At 67.4% G+C, this 17,729-nt stretch overlaps 1 protein-coding gene across 13 annotated transcripts in view; it reads right to left on the bottom strand.

Annotated features, from left to right (window-relative positions):
* Nucleotides 1-17,729, bottom strand: part of MEGF6 (multiple EGF like domains 6) — an 83,317-nt gene that overhangs the window by 21,736 nt on the left and 43,852 nt on the right. For 11 of the 13 annotated variants that reach the window (XM_032361081.1, XM_032361078.1, XM_032361077.1 and 8 more), the window contains one exon: nucleotides 4,728-4,850. In XM_032361081.1, coding sequence (XP_032216972.1) covers nucleotides 4,728-4,850 — 123 coding nt within the window. Of the gene's footprint in view, nucleotides 1-4,727; nucleotides 4,851-10,103; nucleotides 10,342-17,729 lie in introns of those variants that run through there. The other 2 variants (XM_032361085.1, XM_032361086.1) reach the window with 1 other exon arrangement.

The raw sequence follows: 17,729 nt of genomic DNA, 5'->3' as shown, positions 1-17,729 counted from the left end.
CGGAGGAGGGGTGGCAAGTGGGGCGGTGGGCGGCGACTCTGCCCGGCTGGCCACCCCCAGGAGGGCATTGCTGTCAGCAGCTCGCCGAGCCTGCCGGCCGGCTCTGCCACCACCTCCACACCCAGCCCTGTGGTTTCTGGGCAGGCTGGGGTGGCTCTGGTCCCCGCTGCCTTCACGGGGTTTGGTAATTATGGCCCTCGGACTGGCTTGGTTTCTAGGTCCCAAGAGCCTCCCTCCACGTGTGGCCAGAGGCCACCCACAGGGTCCTTCCTTCTGGAAAGCCCTCTGTTGGGCACACGGTCAGCGTGGCAGGGCAGAAGGGGAGACTCACTCGGGCTCGACCCACCCCATCCTTCCGGGCAGGGGTGGCCAGCTCCTCGGCTGTGTGCGTGCCATCCTGCTCCCCGCCCTCGGCTGGGGCTCCTGCACGGCAGGCGGCCACGAGGAATTGCGGCTCTGCAAGTGGCCGCCCTCACCCCCGTGCCAGGGGCTGGGCCAGCCTCGTCACAGACCACACACCCACCAGCGGCCACCACTCTGGAGTCCGAGCCAGGGAGAGACAGCCACAGGGGCGGGGGGGGTGGCCAGGACCCAGGCCGTGCCGACCGCCTGCCCACACTCCCACCTTGGGGTAAAGCAAAGGTGTGACGCACAGGCTGTTCCTGCAGCCTAGCCGCCAGACCCCACACCTGGCTCCAGCCCTGCCCGCTGCACGGCCCCGGCTGCCCCTGCTTCCCTGCTGGGTGTCCTCATCCAGCCCGGGCTCTGACCACTCCCCTGGATCCCCTGGGTTGGAGCAGGACCATCCGGTCACCCCCGGGAGCTGGCAGGCTGATCGCTGGGCTCCTGGGCTTGAGCAAAACCACAGCATCCCGGGGCGTCCCAGGGGCGGCGCTGCCCTTCCAGTGGCCCCAACCAGACCCACAGGCCCCTCGGGGCTGGGAAGGCGACTTCTAGCAGCCGCAGCCTGCGGGGTTGGGGGTGTGGGGGCCACTGGAGAACGTTCTCAGAACGGCACAGCTCTGCGGGGATGGGGCTGGGGACAAGCCTGGAGACCACCTTCCTGCTGCCTGGGGCCTCCAGCGGGGCCACGCGGCCTCCCTGGGGACTCCCTCGCTGCCCCCTCACTGGGAGACACCCCGGCCTGGCAGGGAAAGAGACACTCCCAAGGCCCAGGGAAAGGCAGAGCTGGGGAGCCCCTCCCCCAGGCCGTGGGCACCACAGGCCCATGGGACTCCTAGGAGAGGGAACCAGGACATCCAGTTACTGGTGAAGGGGGTGGGGAGTGCATGGTGTCAGCACCGTTGGTGGGGGGCAGGAGTGGGAGAGGATGGAGAGCCCAGGTCTCCCAAGTGGTTGGCCCAGGGCATCCCACGGGCCCCGCTACTGGAGGCTGATATCACAGGGACCCCCTGAGGTCCTACTTGCCTAAGGGGACGTGGAGAAGCATCCGCGTCCAAGAGCAGGATCCAGAAGGGACCACGGGACAGGTGACCGGGAGCCCAGCTGCCCAGGGGAAGTGGGCTTCCCAGGCCCAAGTGTTAAAGTGCCCAGCGGCGGCTCTCCATGGGTTCGCAGGCTGGATCTCCGTGAGATGTTGCCGAGAAGCAAGAACGCCCTCCCTAAACACGCCCCCTGATCCTAAGCCCCGAGTTGGGAAAGGAGAGAGGCCAGCTCCGTGCCCGAGGGTGACAGCAGGGCAGACTAACACGAGGCCCTGCTCTTTGCAACCCCAGGCTGGGGGACACATCCACGAAGGCTCCCTGGCCATGGAGAGCCCCGGGATGCCAGATGCCAGGCTGCGTCCCCTTCTCCGGGGCCAGGCTAAGTGGGTGGCGCTCCGGGGCTACCCGCTGATGGCGAAGTCCTTCTTGCAAATTCTCTTTCTGAAGAATGAAAACCTTTTTGTGTTTTATTTCCATCAGACCTTCTAGAAAGGAGAAATGGGAGAAAGCCGTGCATTTCCTGTCCTCTCCCTGCCTCGGAGGCAAGTTCCACAGTGTTTCAAGGCCCCCCTTGTGTGTTTCAAGGCCCCCACTCAAATGTGCCTTTGAGGACTTCGGACATCCCTCAGGACCCCATGACATGGCATCACAGGAACGACGGTCAGACCGTGGGGGGAGCTCCTCCTCCGCCCCGACCTCCAGCTCTCGGTAATTCTTACTTCCAGCTGCTGGACAGGAGTGGGCGCCTGGGGCTGTTTGCCTGCAAAGTCCCAGGGGAGCTCCCGGCACCCCTCCCCCAGAAGAGGCTCCCAGCAGGCCCCAGGGGAGGGGTTCCAGAGCAGCTGTGCAGCTGGGCCCCGCTGGGGGTGCGGGATTCCTATCCCAGCTCCTCCCGTGAGCATCCTGTAGCCATAGGGTGGTCTGAGCTCCGAGGGTGCCCCGTAAACCTCAGTGAGAGGAGGCCCGGCTCCTCCCCGCGTCCTGTACCCTGGGAATCCCAGAGGAGAGGGGACAGACCCTCACAGTTCCCAGTGGCAGGAAGTCCAGCTCCCCACTCAGAGCCCGTGGAGGGTCCAGCAATGCCCTCCACCAGGCCCCCACCTGGAAGCAGCTCGTCCCCGCCTACCCACCCAAGGACACGCTGCAGCTGGGCAGGTCCCCCGGACACCAAAAGGGTGCATTAGCGAGAAGATCAAACACTTTCCACTCTGCCTCGATGAAGCTCCCTGGAGAGGCCTGTCCCCTCCAGAAGTTTCTCAGCAAGGCCCAGGCCCCTCCAGAAAAGGCAGCTCCCAGGGGACCAAGCCTGACACACCCACCCCAACTCCAGACCTCACCCCGTGGGGGGCCCCGGGCCCTGGCCCGCACCCTGGCAGCGCGTCAGCTCCCGGTACAAAGAAGCCACCAAAAAGAGCCAGGTGTGTGCAGGTAAGCGGGGCACCAAGCGCGTCCTGCTGGGGGTTCCAGTCGAGAGGGGGGGGCCCAACAACAGCCTTGAGGAAACCACTCCCAGCAACGGGGAGTCCACGGGGTGCCAGGAGGTGGGTACCTGCTCCAAGGGAGCCGGGGGCCGGCCTGGGAGCACGGCGTTGGGGCTGCCCGCCGAGCGGCCGTGAGGTCCCAGCAGCTTCCTGCCAGGCTGTGCAGACCACCCCAGGAGCCCTGGCAGCGGACCCCGAAGAGATGTTTGAGTTCAGCCAGCGCCAGACCTCTGCAGCCGGAGCACAGGCAGGGAGGGCGCCCGGGAAGACCTCCGGCGCCGCTGGGGTGGGCTGGGGGCCGGGGCAAGAGCGAGGGGCGCCCCTCAGGCCTCCTGCAGGCAGCAGCTGAAGAACACTCCGAGGCCACGACCTGTCCCTCCATGGCCAGGAAGGCGCCCCTGCCCTTCCTGCTGTTCACCCAACACCAGCAGGCATTCCTGCCGTCAGGCACCTCAGGGAAGGCGTCACCAGCAGACAGGGAGACCAGAGAGACATGGGGGGTGTCCCAGCCCCAGACCCCTCACGGGGGAGCCCCTAGCAGGTAGGGGACAGTGGGCACCCCCCAGGCCGAGCCCAGCCCACCATGGCCCGGGCCCCAGGGACACCCTTCTCCGGGATCTCCAGGGGCCTGGGGGAACCAGCAGGCTCCCAGAAGTCCCCTCCCCTAACCCCCAACTGGGGGCCGCAACCCCCACTGGGTCTGTCTGGAAGCACACTACAACACTTCCCACATCTGTTTCCACTTCCCGACCCGGAGAAACGGCAGAGCAGCTGCCTCCCCCACCCCCCCGAGCGGCGCCCGGATATGTGAGAGTGTGTGTGCCCGGAGGGCCCCCCGGGGCTGGCGGGCCGCCCTGCCACACTGCAGCACAGCGAGCAGGGATGAGGCCGCTCGCAGCCTGCCAGGCCCACTCTGCATCTCCAAGGTGGAAGCCAGGAGCGTCCCGCACCAGCCCCCCGAGGACTGACCATCACATGGCCTCACAGTCACAGCAGCCCCGGGCCCTGGGCCCCTGTGTCCAGAGCCAGGCAGGAGAGGGGCCAGGCGGGGGGGCAGCGAGCGGAGGGCTCAGCACCAGACCCTGGCCCGCAGCCCCTCCACCCTCCACCTCAGCGGGCACCCGGCACCGTCCCCCTCACCCCGGTAGCCCTCCATGCTTGCAGGGACAGCACGCTGTGGCCAGGGCCCCTCCAACAAGTCTACTCCCCAAAGACAAAGGCCCTGCAGAGGAAGTGAGGGTCGGGGTCCTGCTTCTCAGCTCCCTCTTCCCGACCTGCCACAGCCCAACCCCCTAAGCTTCCCAAAGCCAGGGTGGGGGGACCAGGGCCCAGGAACCCCAGCTCTGCAGGCCAAGAGTGGCCTCATGCTGGCCCTGCCCCTGCCCTTCCCAGCCGCTCCCACCCAGCCAGCACCCAAGTCGCCCCCAAGTTTGGTCCCCGGGTCCTGGGCCCCTGCTGACCCAGCACCACAGCTGCAGCTGAGAGGGTCCTCCAGAGAGTCCTGGCCCAAGGGCTCCTCCCCAAGTCGAGAGAGGAACCCCAGGAACATGGCCTCCGCACCCCAGTGTCACAGGGTCTGGCCTCGGCATGGGGGAGCCAGGCCCTGGGGACTCAGGAGGGCGCACTGCTCCGCGACAGGCCAGCCAAAGGCCCGAGGGGCAGCACACACGCAGCAGGACAAGCCCCTGAGCAGGTCCAGGAAGACGGGGACCCCAGCCCCACCCCGGTGGGCCCAGCCAGGAGGGTGGGGGCACCACTGAGGCCAGGAACCCAGGCAGGTGGGGGGCAGCTGGACACTTACCCAAGCAGGTCCTGCCGTCCGCATGGAGCCGGAACCCGGGCTTGCACTCGCAGAGGTAAGAGCCTGGTGTGTTCACGCATCTGTGCTGACAGCCACCGTTGTGCACTTGGCACTCATCCACGTCTGGACAGGGACACGGGCCAAGGGTCAGCCGCCCCAGGGACCCTGATCCAGGCACCCTCACAGTGGAACCCCGCTCAGGTGCCCGCGCTCCGAGCCCACGCTTGCCAGAGCAGAGTGGGGAGAAGGCAGGGCCCCTCCCTCACACCCGGCCAGCCCGCTTGGGGGGAAGAGCCGCCACCTTGCGGTGGCCAGAACGTGGGGAGCCCTGGGGGTCAGACACAACACAAGGAGCAGTGGTCTGGACAAGGCAGCGGCTGCAGAGGGCACTTGGCTGGGAGTGGGGGGGGGCCAGCTTCTCAGGCCTTTTGAGACTGAACCTGGAGCTGGTGCTCTACCCGGAAGGTCCAGATCCAGAAATACTCAGGACAGGGCCAGCTGCTTCTCTGGGACCCGTGAGCCCAAAAGGAAAAGCCAGTAATGCACAAGATGCCTTTGTTCGGGCTCTGGCTAGGGGAGAGGGAGCTTGAACAGCGTCCCCCCAAATTCACATCCACGCAGAGCCTCAGAACGTCACCTTCAGAGGCAGATGCAATTAGTTACCCGCGCTGAATGGGGGGGGGTACATCCAGCCACCAGGGGCCTCACAGGAGACACGTGGGGAGGCAGAGGTTGGAATGAGGTGGCCACAGCCGAGGAACCAGGTGGGCACAAGAGGCCGGAAGGAAGAGAGAAGGAAGGGTCTCCCCTGGGGGTCTTGGGGGGAGCGGCCGGCACCTTGATGCTGAACTTCCAGCCTCCAAAACAGTCAGAGGATCAACGTCTCCTGTTGTATTGTTTTGGTCCCGGGAAACTAACGTGGATGATATCAGCCCGGGTCTCCCGGGGGCCTTCCCATGCCGGGGGACGGGAGACCACCGGCAACATCCCCAGGACAGGACGTCATGGAGGTCCCGAACGCGGCTGTGAGAACACCTTCCACCCGAGACCACCAGCCACCAGAGCAGCACCCATGCCCACAGCGCCCCAGGCCACAGAGAAAGTGCTAACCAGGAGTGGATGAGGCCAGCCCAAAGGGGCCAATGGGGCCACCCCAGAAGCCCAGCTAAGAACTAGAGAAGCAGAAAGACCCTCCCCAGAGCCAAGGGCCTGCGGGCCTGCACCCCAGGAGGGTCACCTCCTCCTGCAGGAGCGCAGAGACGGGGGAAATTGGGAGCCGCCCGTACCTCCCATCCCGCCCTCTGGACCTCCATCCGCCCACGCGGGCCCCGGAGAGACTGGGCAGCGAGGGCAGTGGTCCGAACAGGCCGCTGAGACACCTGTGTGCGCGGCTAACGCCAAGAGGGACACAACTGTGCGGGAGACCCGGAGACCGAGGGAGGGGCTGTTGCAGACACAGGGGCCCCCGGCACGCCAGGCACAGGGCTGGAAGCCCATGCCGGGCCTCAGGCCAGTCCACATTTCTCAGACGCCAGCCTCCCCAACCACAAAAGCAGGGAGACAGACACACAGACGCTCCACTCCAGCATCAAGGCACGACTCCAGCCTCTGGTTCCCTCCCGGGAAAATGCTCAGCTTCCATTCTCCTAAAATGCCAGCCATCTGAGGCCGCCTGTGAAGGGTGCCAAAGGGGGGTACAGGCCATCCCCCGTGCCCACCCACCAGCATGTGCTTCCCACACACATGGGAACCGTGCCACCAGCCCACGTGTGGAGAACAGACCTGGAGCCCCAGAAATGACAGCAAACCAACTCCAGGAGGCCAGGGCCTCTGCTGCACACACAGACCGGGTCAGTCCAAGGAGACCCCCCGGGCCGTGCCAAGCACCTTGGGGAGAGGCCCAAAGATGCGGGGAGGCTCTCTTCTGCCCGCGGCAGCCCAGAGCTTTCTCAGGATGGACACGGGTGGCTCTCGGGAAGAAGCCTGAAGGCAGAGGTCAAAGGGCCCCAGCAGAGTCCCCAGGAGGGTGGGGGACAGAGGGACCCAGGGCCCTCTTGTGGGAGAGTCAGCCGAGAGGCAAGTGGTTGGAAGGGAGGTGCGGGCAACCCCCCATGGGGGCTCAGAGAGGAAGTAAAGATGCAACCGTGGGGGATGTGGCCCCAGGCACATAGTAGGTGCTTAGCAAAACTTCAGGGAAGACATGCCAGGTATGTGTTGTCTATGGGGGCGGCGGGGTGGACGGCAGCCTCAGTGTCCAGACCAACCCTGCCAGGGCGTCATTCCAGTGGCAGCTGTGCTCCTGATGTGGCCCTGGGGCCGGGAGTGCAGGCGGGCAGGGACGCTGGTGGGCAGGGACACTGGCAGGCAGGGACACTGGCTTCCGGGAACCCTGCTCTCGGCCGGCAGCTCATAATCACGCTCGGCTCACTCCAGACCCCAGCTGGGGGAGAGGCTGCTCGGACACTTGGCTGGGCGGCCACATCCTCCAGCAGCTCTGAGCAGGTCTGAGCAAGCCGTCTGGGACGCAAGGGGAGCCCAGGACAACGTCAACCCCTCGGCCAGCCCAGCAGCCCTTTGGGCCGCAAGGACAGCAAATGGACAGTCTGGGATGAAGCACTCGGGGGAGGCAGAGGCAGGAGGCCGCCGTTAGCCAGCAGGGTCCCTCCAGCTGGGCTGCCCTGACGGCCGGGGCCTCCGGCCTGGCTCCCACCCCCGCCCACGTGACCACCGTTCTTCGGGCCCCCCTGCTGCCCGCACAGGAACATTCAGACTCAAGTGTCCACACCAGCGGACAGAAAGCCTGCTACTTGCTAAGACACACAGGGCCACGTCTGCAAGCCGTCTCCCACGGCGGCCCCGGTGGAAGGCGCTGGCGGGCGGACGGCAGCCCCAAGCTCTCCAGTGGCCCCTGGACCTGCCCTCCCTGGCGATCGGCGACCCGGCCCCGGCGATAGGCGACCCGGCCCCGGCGGGGACAGCGTCTGTGAGCTGTGGCCCAGCAGGCGCAATGATGCTCAGACACCACTTGCAGGGCCCCCGGGCACTGTCAGCCGCGCGGGCATCGGGACGCAGCAGGCAGCTCAAAGCTGAAGAACCTGAGGCCACCCCCTTCAGCCCTCCAGGCAAGGGGGGCCTGTGGAAGGGCAGCGGGGCACGCGGCCACCCGACCTCCTGCCGGGGCCCCTCCGCGGAGGAGACCGACTCTCCGGAAGCCACGCAGGACCCGTGTCCCTCACCCTGCCTGCCCGGCTTCCGAGGCGGCCACGTGGGGGCCGCTCTCCTCCGCCGACCCCAGCCACCTGCAGCTGCTGACCCTGCGGCCGTGGCTGGGACTGAGAGCCACAGGCTCAGTGTCTTTAAGGAGAGCGGGGTCAGCTGAGTAACGGCCCCCAAAAGGGTCCGCAGTCTAACTCCTGGAGCCTCGCCAGCTAAAGGGACTTTGCAGGTGGCCCAAAGTCATCACGAGGCCCTTAAAGGTGGGGACGGGACATCAGGGAGAAAGAGATGGGGAGACACGGGGCCTCTGTCCAGCCCGGCCTCCTGTCCCCCGCCCCCCAGTGAGGTCCGCTGTGCTCTCTGGGGGCCAGATGCCCTCCCCAGGGCCTGTCCCGCAGGCCTGCTCTCTCCAGCCAACACTTGCCCTCACACAGTGCTTCCTGACATGGGACCCGGGCCCTGAGTCACCCCAAACTGGGCACTGACACCTCAGGCCCTGGAACTACAGAGAAGATATCCCTCTTGCAGACAGCACAGAGGGGGGCTTAGGTGTCCCCAGACCCCAAGGGTCTCTGAAAGAGAGCTTGAAGGCCCCGAGCCTCCCAGGCTGAGCCGATGGAACCGGGGACCAGAGCCTGGAGCACAACCCCCGGCCCTGTGCAGCCTGAGGCCCAGCCGCCACGCGTCCGGTGCAGCTCACGCCCGCACAGGGAGCAGCCGGGGGCCCGGGGAGCAGCTGGTGCCGCCCCAGGCTGAGCTGTGTGGCTGGAGCATCGGTGGTCTGCCGACACCGGGCTGACTCCCCTGGTCGTCCTTGGGCAGCCGGTCTCGATGCCGCGGGGAGCCCATGGAGGCGCCCCCATGCCGGGCCAGGGGCTCAGGCCGGTGGAGCAGACAGCGCCCTGCAGACAGGTGCTCTGCCCCATCAGCCCCTTCCTCCAAAGCCTCGCGCATGCTTCCCCGGGAAACCTGGGCCCTCTGGGATGCCGCCAGGAAGGCCACTCACGTAGTTATCGAGTTCAGAATCCTGCTTGCCCCCAAACATGCCCCAGGGTCCTCACGCCCAGAGACATCACCCTATTATCCACGGGCCCTCGACCTCTCCTCTCCGCAAGGCCGCGCGGACCCGAGCTGGGCGGGAGCTCCCCAAAGCCCGGCCTCACACAGCCTCCCTCTGGAGGCTACACGGTCTCACGGCGCTTACGGTCACCAGCAGGAGGGGGACAGCACCGGCCTGGCGGTGGCTGAGCCACCGAGTGGGAGGAGGGCTGCCCACCCCGTGGGGACCCAGCCTGAGACCCAGCTGACATGGCCCAGAGGACAGTGGAGCAGGGCCAGTGCCGCCAAGAAGACCAGGTGCCCTGCACAGAGCCACACTCAGGGGCCAGGGCCGGTCTGGAGGGGAGGGCCTGCCTCCCGGTCCGAGGAGGACGGCCCCAACCTCTGAGGCGCTCCTGCGGGGAGGCCGGCCCACGGCGGGCACCAGATCTGAAGGGCAGGGAGAGGCAGGGCAGACCCGGACAAGGGAGTATCCGCTGTCCATGAGCTGCTGGGGTCTCGGGGCTCCCTCTGCAGCTCACCGGCGTGGCCACACACCCAAGGCTTGGGGAAGGAGATGGGAAGGGTGGCACTTGCCACGACCGCACACGACCGCACACGACCGCGCACGACCGCACACGACCGCACACGACCGCACACGACCGCACACGACCGCCAAGCGGCTCTAGGGACCCTGGAAGGGCAGACTTTGCTTAGGGACCCCACGGCTCTCCTTTGAAGCTGTCCTCTTTCTTGACCCCCCAGCTGCCAGTGCCGGGGGCGGGGTGGGGGGGGGGAATCCCCCCACCCCGTGCCACAGGCAAATGTAAGGGGCTGCTTCTCTTCCCTCCGGTCAAGAGACCGCTTGGCTGTCAGCAGACCCCGCAGCCAGGTCAGGGGGGCACGGAAGGTCCGATGACTCAGGGAGGAAGGGCCTGTCCCAGAGGAAGCGGCCGCCAGCGGCACTGCCCCCGCCCTGCTCCCTGCAGCCTCCCGCGCTCTCAGCCTCCGCGCCGGCTTCAAAAAGAGGTGCACAGGGGGCCCGCGGCGGAGCCCCGCGCCCCACCCCGCGCAGAGTCCGCCCGGCGCCCCCACCCCGCGCAGAGTCCGCCCGGCGCCCACCTGGCCTCCGGTCCCCGGCGCTCACGGAGTAGCCGGCCTGGCCCAGGTGGCACGGCCAGCAGCCCCTCCAGAGGTAGCGGTAGTGCGTGCCCGCGACGCGCGCCAGGCCCCCCAGCAGCCCGAGGCACCAGAGCGCCGTCAGGGCCCCGCGGCCCCGGGACGCCCGCATGGCCGGCCGGCGAGCTGCGCGCACCCCAGCGGCCCGGCGCGCTCTGAACCCGGCGCCCCGCCCCGCGCCTTTTTGTTCTCGGCTTTCCCTCCGCCCCCCGCAGGTGAAGGCCAAATCCTCCAGGCGCTGGGGCCGCCCCCGCCCCGCCCCGCCCCGCCCCGCCCCCGCGGGCCACGCTGCCCCCCCGCGCCCCGCCCCTCGCCCTGTGCATTCGGGCGCGCGCTCTCGCACCCCGACGCGGAGCCCCGTGCAGGCACACAAGCACCCTCCCGGGGACCCCCGGGGACACGTGCACAAACAGACCCACGTGTGCAGATGCGCACGTGACACACACAGCCCCCCCCACCCCACCCCTCCGCACAGACGTGTGCGGGCACATGCCTGCCCACGGACACATGCATGCCCACAGACACATGCGTTCCCACACCTACACGGAAGACACCCAGGCAGAAAAGAAGGCCACCCTGGAAATGCCACTGGGGGTTTCGGAAGGACAGTTAGGTGGGCCAGGGTCTGCCCAGTGTGAGGTGGTTGGGAGCCAGGCACCTGGGGGAAGAGGTTTGCAGCCCCCAGCCGGCAGGCTCCCTGCACGGTGGCGTCCTCCTCTGGCCGGGGGCTGGCACCCAGAGGGAGTCCCTATACGCCTGCGGCAGGTGGGAGAGGGTCAGAGCGAAAATGGACACCCTATCAAGGGCAGCGAGCCCCAGGTGTCCTGCTACATGAGCCTCGGAGGCACATCCAACCCCCAGGGCCCTCACTCGAGGGCACAGCCTGAGGCTCGAGCTTCGTCCCAAGCAGGCAGCCTCCTAAGAACCTAGGCATACGGGCCTCATGAGCATCTGACCCCCAACCCCTGCCCGCCCCTGAGGTCTCACCCGGGGACGCTGTGTAGGCCAGCCTGTCACCTCCTGGCCAACGACTGGGCCAAGGCCCTGCTGTCCGGCACTCTGTGCAGCCCACCTATGGGCCAGGTCCGGGGAGAGAGGCACCACCTGGCCTCACCCAGTCCTGCCCGCGGTACAGAGGCCGGCCCATCCCACTGGCCCCCTGCCTGCCAGGCGCCTGGCAGGGCAGAAAAGGGCCTGCCTAGGGCCTGCCTAGGACCTGCCTGCCTGTCTGCCGGCGCCTCCTGGGTGAGCCTCTCTCCTGTCCACCGTCTGAACGGCCCACCAGCCCTTGAACTCGGGCGTCTCATCCTGGGAGCTCCCCTAAGTCTCCCGGATGGGCATGCCGTCGGATCGCTGTGCGGCGCCTTCCACACGGGGCAGCACTTTGCCGCTCATTTCCCAACAGCTCCCAAACCAGTGATCACGGGAAGCCAAGGGTCCCCTCATCCGCGGCCACCAGTCAGGAGGCAGGGGTCAGGAGGCCATGGAGACAAGCTCTGTGTCCCAGGGAAGGGCAGAGGGACACCATCGGGAGCTCTGACTCTGAGGTCATCCTCACTGCTAGGCAGCAGGGCCTGGGGTACTCCCAGGGTACAGCTCAGAAGAGCGCCCTTCTGGGATGAAGGCCCTGCAGAGACCCCACGAGGGGTCCCTAAGTCCCAGGCAGCCCCCACCCTGAGGTCTCTCAGGACCAGGGCTGTGGGAGGAGGAAGAGCCAGACAGGAAGCGGGGGGCACCAGCCTTGGTCTCCTCGTGTAGCCCCGCAAGTCCTGCCCACCCTGGCAAAGGGCTCTGCCTTGTCCTGTGTCCCAGGGCAGGGTCACAAGCCCCCTCGGCCACTGAGCACGGGGGCTGTCACTCGTCCTTGTAAAACACACCAGGTTCTTGGTACAAAACAGAAGTGAGGAATCACCTTAGTCCTTTTTACGTGAATTTCACGTGTAAGTGGTTTTACTTGCATATGTGGCATTAAGTAAAATAGATCACTCATATCAATGTCCCTGATTTCTTAGTTTTTTTAGCGTTGCTTCGGGAGAACTTAAGACCACACCATGGCTCTCTGTGGGGCGGTGCTGGTCCCCGTGCCCAGCCCCCAGCTTGCTACCAAGGGGACAAACTCCTCTGTGCTCGTCTCCCCGACTGTAACAAGGGAAGACCGTCACAGGTCGCCGTGCAAGAGGAGGGGAAAGCAGATGCAGAAAATGCGGCGCTGAGAGTCCGTAAGAATCAGCCCAAGCGGCTGGCCGGGTCTGCACACCGGATCCCTGCCCCTAGGCCAAGCAGCAAGACCCACGGCAGCGTCTAGAGCCGAGGGTCCTAGGGGTAGCGTCCTGGGACCCAGCCTCCCTGCTCCCTGGTGGATGAAGTCACAGCCCAGAAGGCATCCTGGAACCTGGCCACACCAGCTTGAGAAGAGCCAAGGGACCTCAGGACAGTTCCTGTCCCACAAAGCCATGTCCCTGGGGCTCCCACTGCAGCCTGCGCATCCCGATCAGCTGACGGGGACGCACCGCTCAGGCCCTCTTGTCCCACCGAGGGGCGGCCTCCACCCTGGCATGCGGACTGCTATACATTCCAGACTGCGCAGGGGCGGGGGCTGGCAAGGGCAGAGAGCAGTCTGGGAAGCAGCAGCCCGGGACATCGCGAGGTATGAGATGAGCTCCAGCAGCGCGCCGGGAAGGACTGCGGGGCCGCGGAGGGCTCTGGGCCTCCAGCCCCCACGAGGCCCGGCAGGAGGACTCGGGCCCGGCTGCGCAGGGAGCAGCCCGCCAAGCGCGGGATGCCATCAGCCGTGCAGATGGTGCCCACGGCCGCCCCACTGCCCCCTCCCCCGCTGCGGTGCCGCCAAGCGCATCCAGGCCCGAGGCTGTGGGGTCTGGAAGCTGTTTGGGAAATGCTTTCTCGATGCGGAAATGCGGGCTGGGCGTCTCTGCCCCTCGGAATGTCTGTGTCAGCAGAAGGAGCGGGTCCCCCCACCCCGCAGGCCGGTTCCGGCTTTCCTCTCCAAGCTGGGCGGCCACTGGGCTCCTTCGCCAGGACCCAGGCTGGGGTGAGGGCCCCGGGCCACCCCACAAACACCCCACTTCCCCAAGGGCTGGGTCCATCCCGTCACAGGCCCCTGACATGGGGCTCCAGGACAGAAGGGACATGCTCCTGGGTCGGGGACGGAGGTGGGGGGGTGCCAGGAAGCAGAGCACTGCGGAGCCTCCCTCACTTGTGCCGTGTCTGTCCCAGGGGCTCTGGACGTGCAGCGGGCAGGCCCTCCAGCAGCACCTGAGGAGGCCAAGGCATCGGGCCCCCTGTCTGGTCCCTGAGGGGGAAACCGTGGGTCTGGACCCTCCCGGTCTTCTGGGGGCTGGGCGCTCCCCGGTCCCTGAGCCTTAGGAGGGGCTAAACCCTCTGCAGGGAGAGGGGCGCGAGAGAGGAGAGGCACCGGAGAAACCCCCAGAAGTCACTGCCCAGGATCCCTGGGTGCCCAGGCTTGAGGATGCAGGTCCACGGGCACAGCAGTTTCCTGACAGGAGGAGCAGACACGGGGCCCACAGGCAGCCCCGGTGCTGGGTGGGGGCGGGGGCGGGGACTGGACCCCACTCACAGGAAAGGGGGGCAAGGACAGGCCGCCCCAGGACGCTCGGGCCCCGGGCTCAGGCTCTGCCAGCACCTCGACTCACTCTCCCCTCCCCGCCCCTGCTGAAGTCAGGCAGGTCCTGTGTCCCTCCCAGGGGCGCGCATTGACAAGCAAGTGTCCCAGTGGGCACAGGGACTGTAACAGGACAGGCCAGGGACCGGAGAGCCCCTGACAGGACCCCCAGCAGCAGGAAAGAAGGGCCAGGGAGGGGCTGGAGGAGGCTTCTGTCTCGGGCTTCTCTTCCATTGGCCTCAGGGGGGTCTCAGTAGTTCCCCCCCACCCCGGCCTCCTCTGGGCCCTCAGGTGACCCACGCCTGCGTGGCTCTTTCCACCCCAAGGTCCGGAGGTCAGCTTCTGGTCTGGGGCCGCACGCGGTCCAGCCTGCCTGCACGTGGGACGCCACACCCCGGTCCCTCCCCCACGCCCTTCCCCGCCAGCTGTTGATTTCAGGAGCCCGAGCCGGCCGGTCCCCACGGCCAGCCTCATGGTAAACCCATTACTCGGCTGGATTCCTCACCCAAGTAGAGGGAAGGAAAATTAAAACCAGGGCTGTCTCCGAGAGCCCAGCTGCCAGTCCCGACGGCAGCTGTCCCTGGCTGGCGCCACGCGGAAATGGGGGTGCCTCTCTTCTTTCACACATGCCCCCCGCCCCGAGAGCCCAAGGTGGGGCAGCCTCCAGCCCACACGCTCTCCTCCGGGGACCAGCCGGCTCGCGGGGCATCAGACGCTGGCACCACAGCAGAGAGCCCAGGGCCGAGTCTGGCCTGGAAGGCACCGCAGAGGCTGGCCCGGAGCGGCGCCTGAGGCCTCCCACCCACGTGGGCACACACGTGTGTGCGCGTGACGAGGCCCTGTCTGTGGCAGCCGGCTGCTGGTCTTGCTCCCCGGCTGCCGTGCAAAGGCCGTGGGGAGGCCAGGTCCAGCCCTGGGAGTGCCTGAGTCCGGGATGCGGACAGCCCCACCTGGGCCACGGCCGCCAAGGCCTGGCTCTCACGGAGGACACAGCTGCCCAGATGGCCCTGGAGCTCACGCTGCACTCGGGGGAGAGGAGATGGCAAAACTGACTGATGGGGAGCTTTCCTGGGGAAGGCGGCCAGCCAGCCTGTGGCCAGGTAGCAGGGAAGGGCACATGTGTGCTCGCCAGCCCATCGGAGGACATCAGGGCAGGTGCATGGCTGAGGACTCAGAGGCAGGTAGGGATGCTGGGCAGGGAGACTGGCTGAAGCCCTGGGCCTGGCTCTGGTCCACAGCAGGAACCCAGACAGATGGCCAGAATCAAGCAGTCCATGGACGGCCAAGTGTATGGCCAGGCCTGCACCCGACAGCCCGCGCCGACTGCTGGGCCCCGGCAGTCACGCCTCCTGCTGCGCATCCTCCACCCGAAGGCCACACTGAGTGCACGACGCTGTGGCTGCGGGGCTGGCGGTCAGCTCTGTGTCCCGGGCCAGCAGCCTGTATGCTCCCGCTCAGGTACCCAGGTTGGGAGCTGGCAGGGCTGGCCATTGGCCCCTCTCACCTCTGAGCCCCCAGGCCCCCCTGCAAGTACTCAAGGCCACGCAGTGCACAGGCTGAGCCCAGGGCAGACACTGTCCGCCTGAAGTACAGAGGGACAAGTGAGCCCAGAGAACCCCCAGCTCTGACCCGGCCGGCCCCAGGCCCCGGTTCCACCACCCACTCCTCTTCCCTGTGGTCTGGTCATGAAGATGCGCGAGTCCTGGGGTCTGGCCGTCTGCGCTCTGGTACAGCTGCCCATCCGCAGAGCGGCTCGGGGCAGAGCAGGGAGCGAGGAGGGCTTGTCAATGGGGCTCTGGGGTCCGGCTGAGGCCAGGGTGGGGTCAGAAGCCCAGCAGGGTCCAGAGCAGCAGGGCACGGCGGGAATGGAGGCTCAGCCCAGACCTGCCTCCCACAGCGGCCTGGAGAAGAGCCAGCAAGGGCGGGGAAGGTGCGACCATCATTCCACAGGGAGGGACAGAGCCGCGGGCAGGAGAATCCAATCGGGGGCTGGACCGAACACAGAGCCGCGGGCAGGAGAATCCAATCGGGGGCTGGACCGAACGGCGGGGGGAGAGGGCCTTCAGGATGCGCAGAAACTCACAGGGAAGGGACCCAACCCCACCGCGCAAGGGAGGAGAGAAGCGGAGGGTGTGGCCTCCCCACCCTTCCCAGCGGCAAGGCTGGGAGGGGCCACGTGCCTCCCTCCCCAGGCTTGACGCCTTGAGCTTCACGTACTGCCGCCCGCAACCGGCCAAGACCCCGGACCAGCGACTCCGGGTGGAAGTGGTCGCCCCCCCCCCCAGCAGGCCCCCAGCTCAGTGACGGAAGCTTCTGGGACAGGTTCAGGCTCCAGCCTGACTCGTGTGCCGTGCCCTCCCCACAACAGGGCAGGATCCCCGTGAGCACGCGTCTGCCTGCCCTGGCCGAGCCCGGAGCGTGAGGACCGCGCCGGCAGCAGGTCAGGACTCAGGGACCGGAACCGGCCTTCCCAGCTCCCCCCCCCCAGCCGTGGCTCAGCCTCCAGCCCGGGCCCAGCGCTGGCCTCGGGCACCAGGGCTCAGCAGGCCGCCCACCTGAGGTCTCCCCCGGGCTCAGGGCGTGGGCAGGCCCGCGGCCAGGCTGTCTCCAGCGGGTTCTGACTGCCGATGGTGGCGACGCTCATTTCTCCCCAGCTGGCCGCACCCAAGGGCATACTTGCCCCATGTGCTCACGAGATGAATGAAAACAGCCGGCGTCACGGAAGAAAAGCCTTCGACTCTCGGTGCCCCGGACGGCGGAGGCCTCCGGCTGCGGACACCCAGTCGGAAAGGCCGCCATCCTGCCTGGAAGGGTCACGGTTCTCAGCCGGACGTGCTTGCCTGTGTCCAGAGGACAGGCCGCCAGGGGACCAGGCCGTGACAGGAGTAAGGTAGGGGCTTTGCGACCAGAAGGCCCGAGTGTGTGCAGGCTGGGCTCTGAGGCCCGCAGGTGTGCAGTGAGCCTGCCAGGTGGCCTCTCCTGTCCCGGTCTCCGGACCCAGACAAGCCGGTCACTCCACAGACACCTGTCGGGCACCCACTACATGCCAGGCCCTGCCAGCTTGGACGGCAGGGAACAAGCAAGGGGCTCCCCCAGCTCCAGAGACGCCGGCGAGCCAGAGGGGATAGGATAGGGACTCCCACCCGGGGCCCGAACCGGAGGGGACATCACTCCGGGCTTTGCTCCCCGCCCCCCCAGCTGTGTGAGCCCAGACGTAGCACTGCAGGTGCATGACCCCAGGCCCCCGCTGCCTTTTATAAGGTGGGGCCCCAGGGCAGCCTGAGCCCCAGCAGCGGAACTGGCCCGGCCTGCAGTGCGCGCCGGACGAGGCAAGACATCCTTCCTGCGGTCACCATGATGGCTCCCGCCGCCCTTCCCCTTCTCCGGGTTTAGCGACAGCAGGGTTGTCCTGGGAAACCAAAGAACCTCCCTTGAGACTCTCTTGGGTGGGTGGAGGGACCAAGGACTCCAGGACAGGGTCAGAGAAAGCCCCCACCCCCATGAAGGTCTATGGAAGGGCAGTCGGTGCCCCCCAGGCGCCACGATGAGGGTCCCCAGCAGCTCCCCTGGCCACCCCCACCCCCAGGGCATTGCCGCAGGCTAGCACAGCTGGCTCCAGTCCGCCCACGGCCCTCCCGGCCCTGAGCCCGAGCCCTGGAGGTTCCTAATCAAGGCCTGTCACTTCCCACATTCCTGCCTCTCCCTCGGGACGGTGCGAGGCAGGCAGCCGTCTGCAGGAGGCCGGTGGAGGCCAGGCCAGCAGTCAGGCCAGGCAGGGAGGGAAGGAGAGAAGCACTTGCCCGGCGGCTTCCCAGGACGGGGACAGCCTGGAGCCCGTGGCCACAGCCGAGGTGGGTGGCTGGGCGGGCGAGGCCACGGAGAAGCTGCTTCGTGCCAAACTACCCTGAGCACACGTGCCTCGCAGCGGG

The sequence above is a fragment of the Mustela erminea genome, chromosome 10 (genome assembly GCF_009829155.1).
Source record: "Mustela erminea isolate mMusErm1 chromosome 10, mMusErm1.Pri, whole genome shotgun sequence".
NCBI lineage: Eukaryota > Metazoa > Chordata > Mammalia > Carnivora > Mustelidae > Mustela > Mustela erminea.
This window is presented reverse-complemented; position numbering and strand designations above follow the sequence as displayed.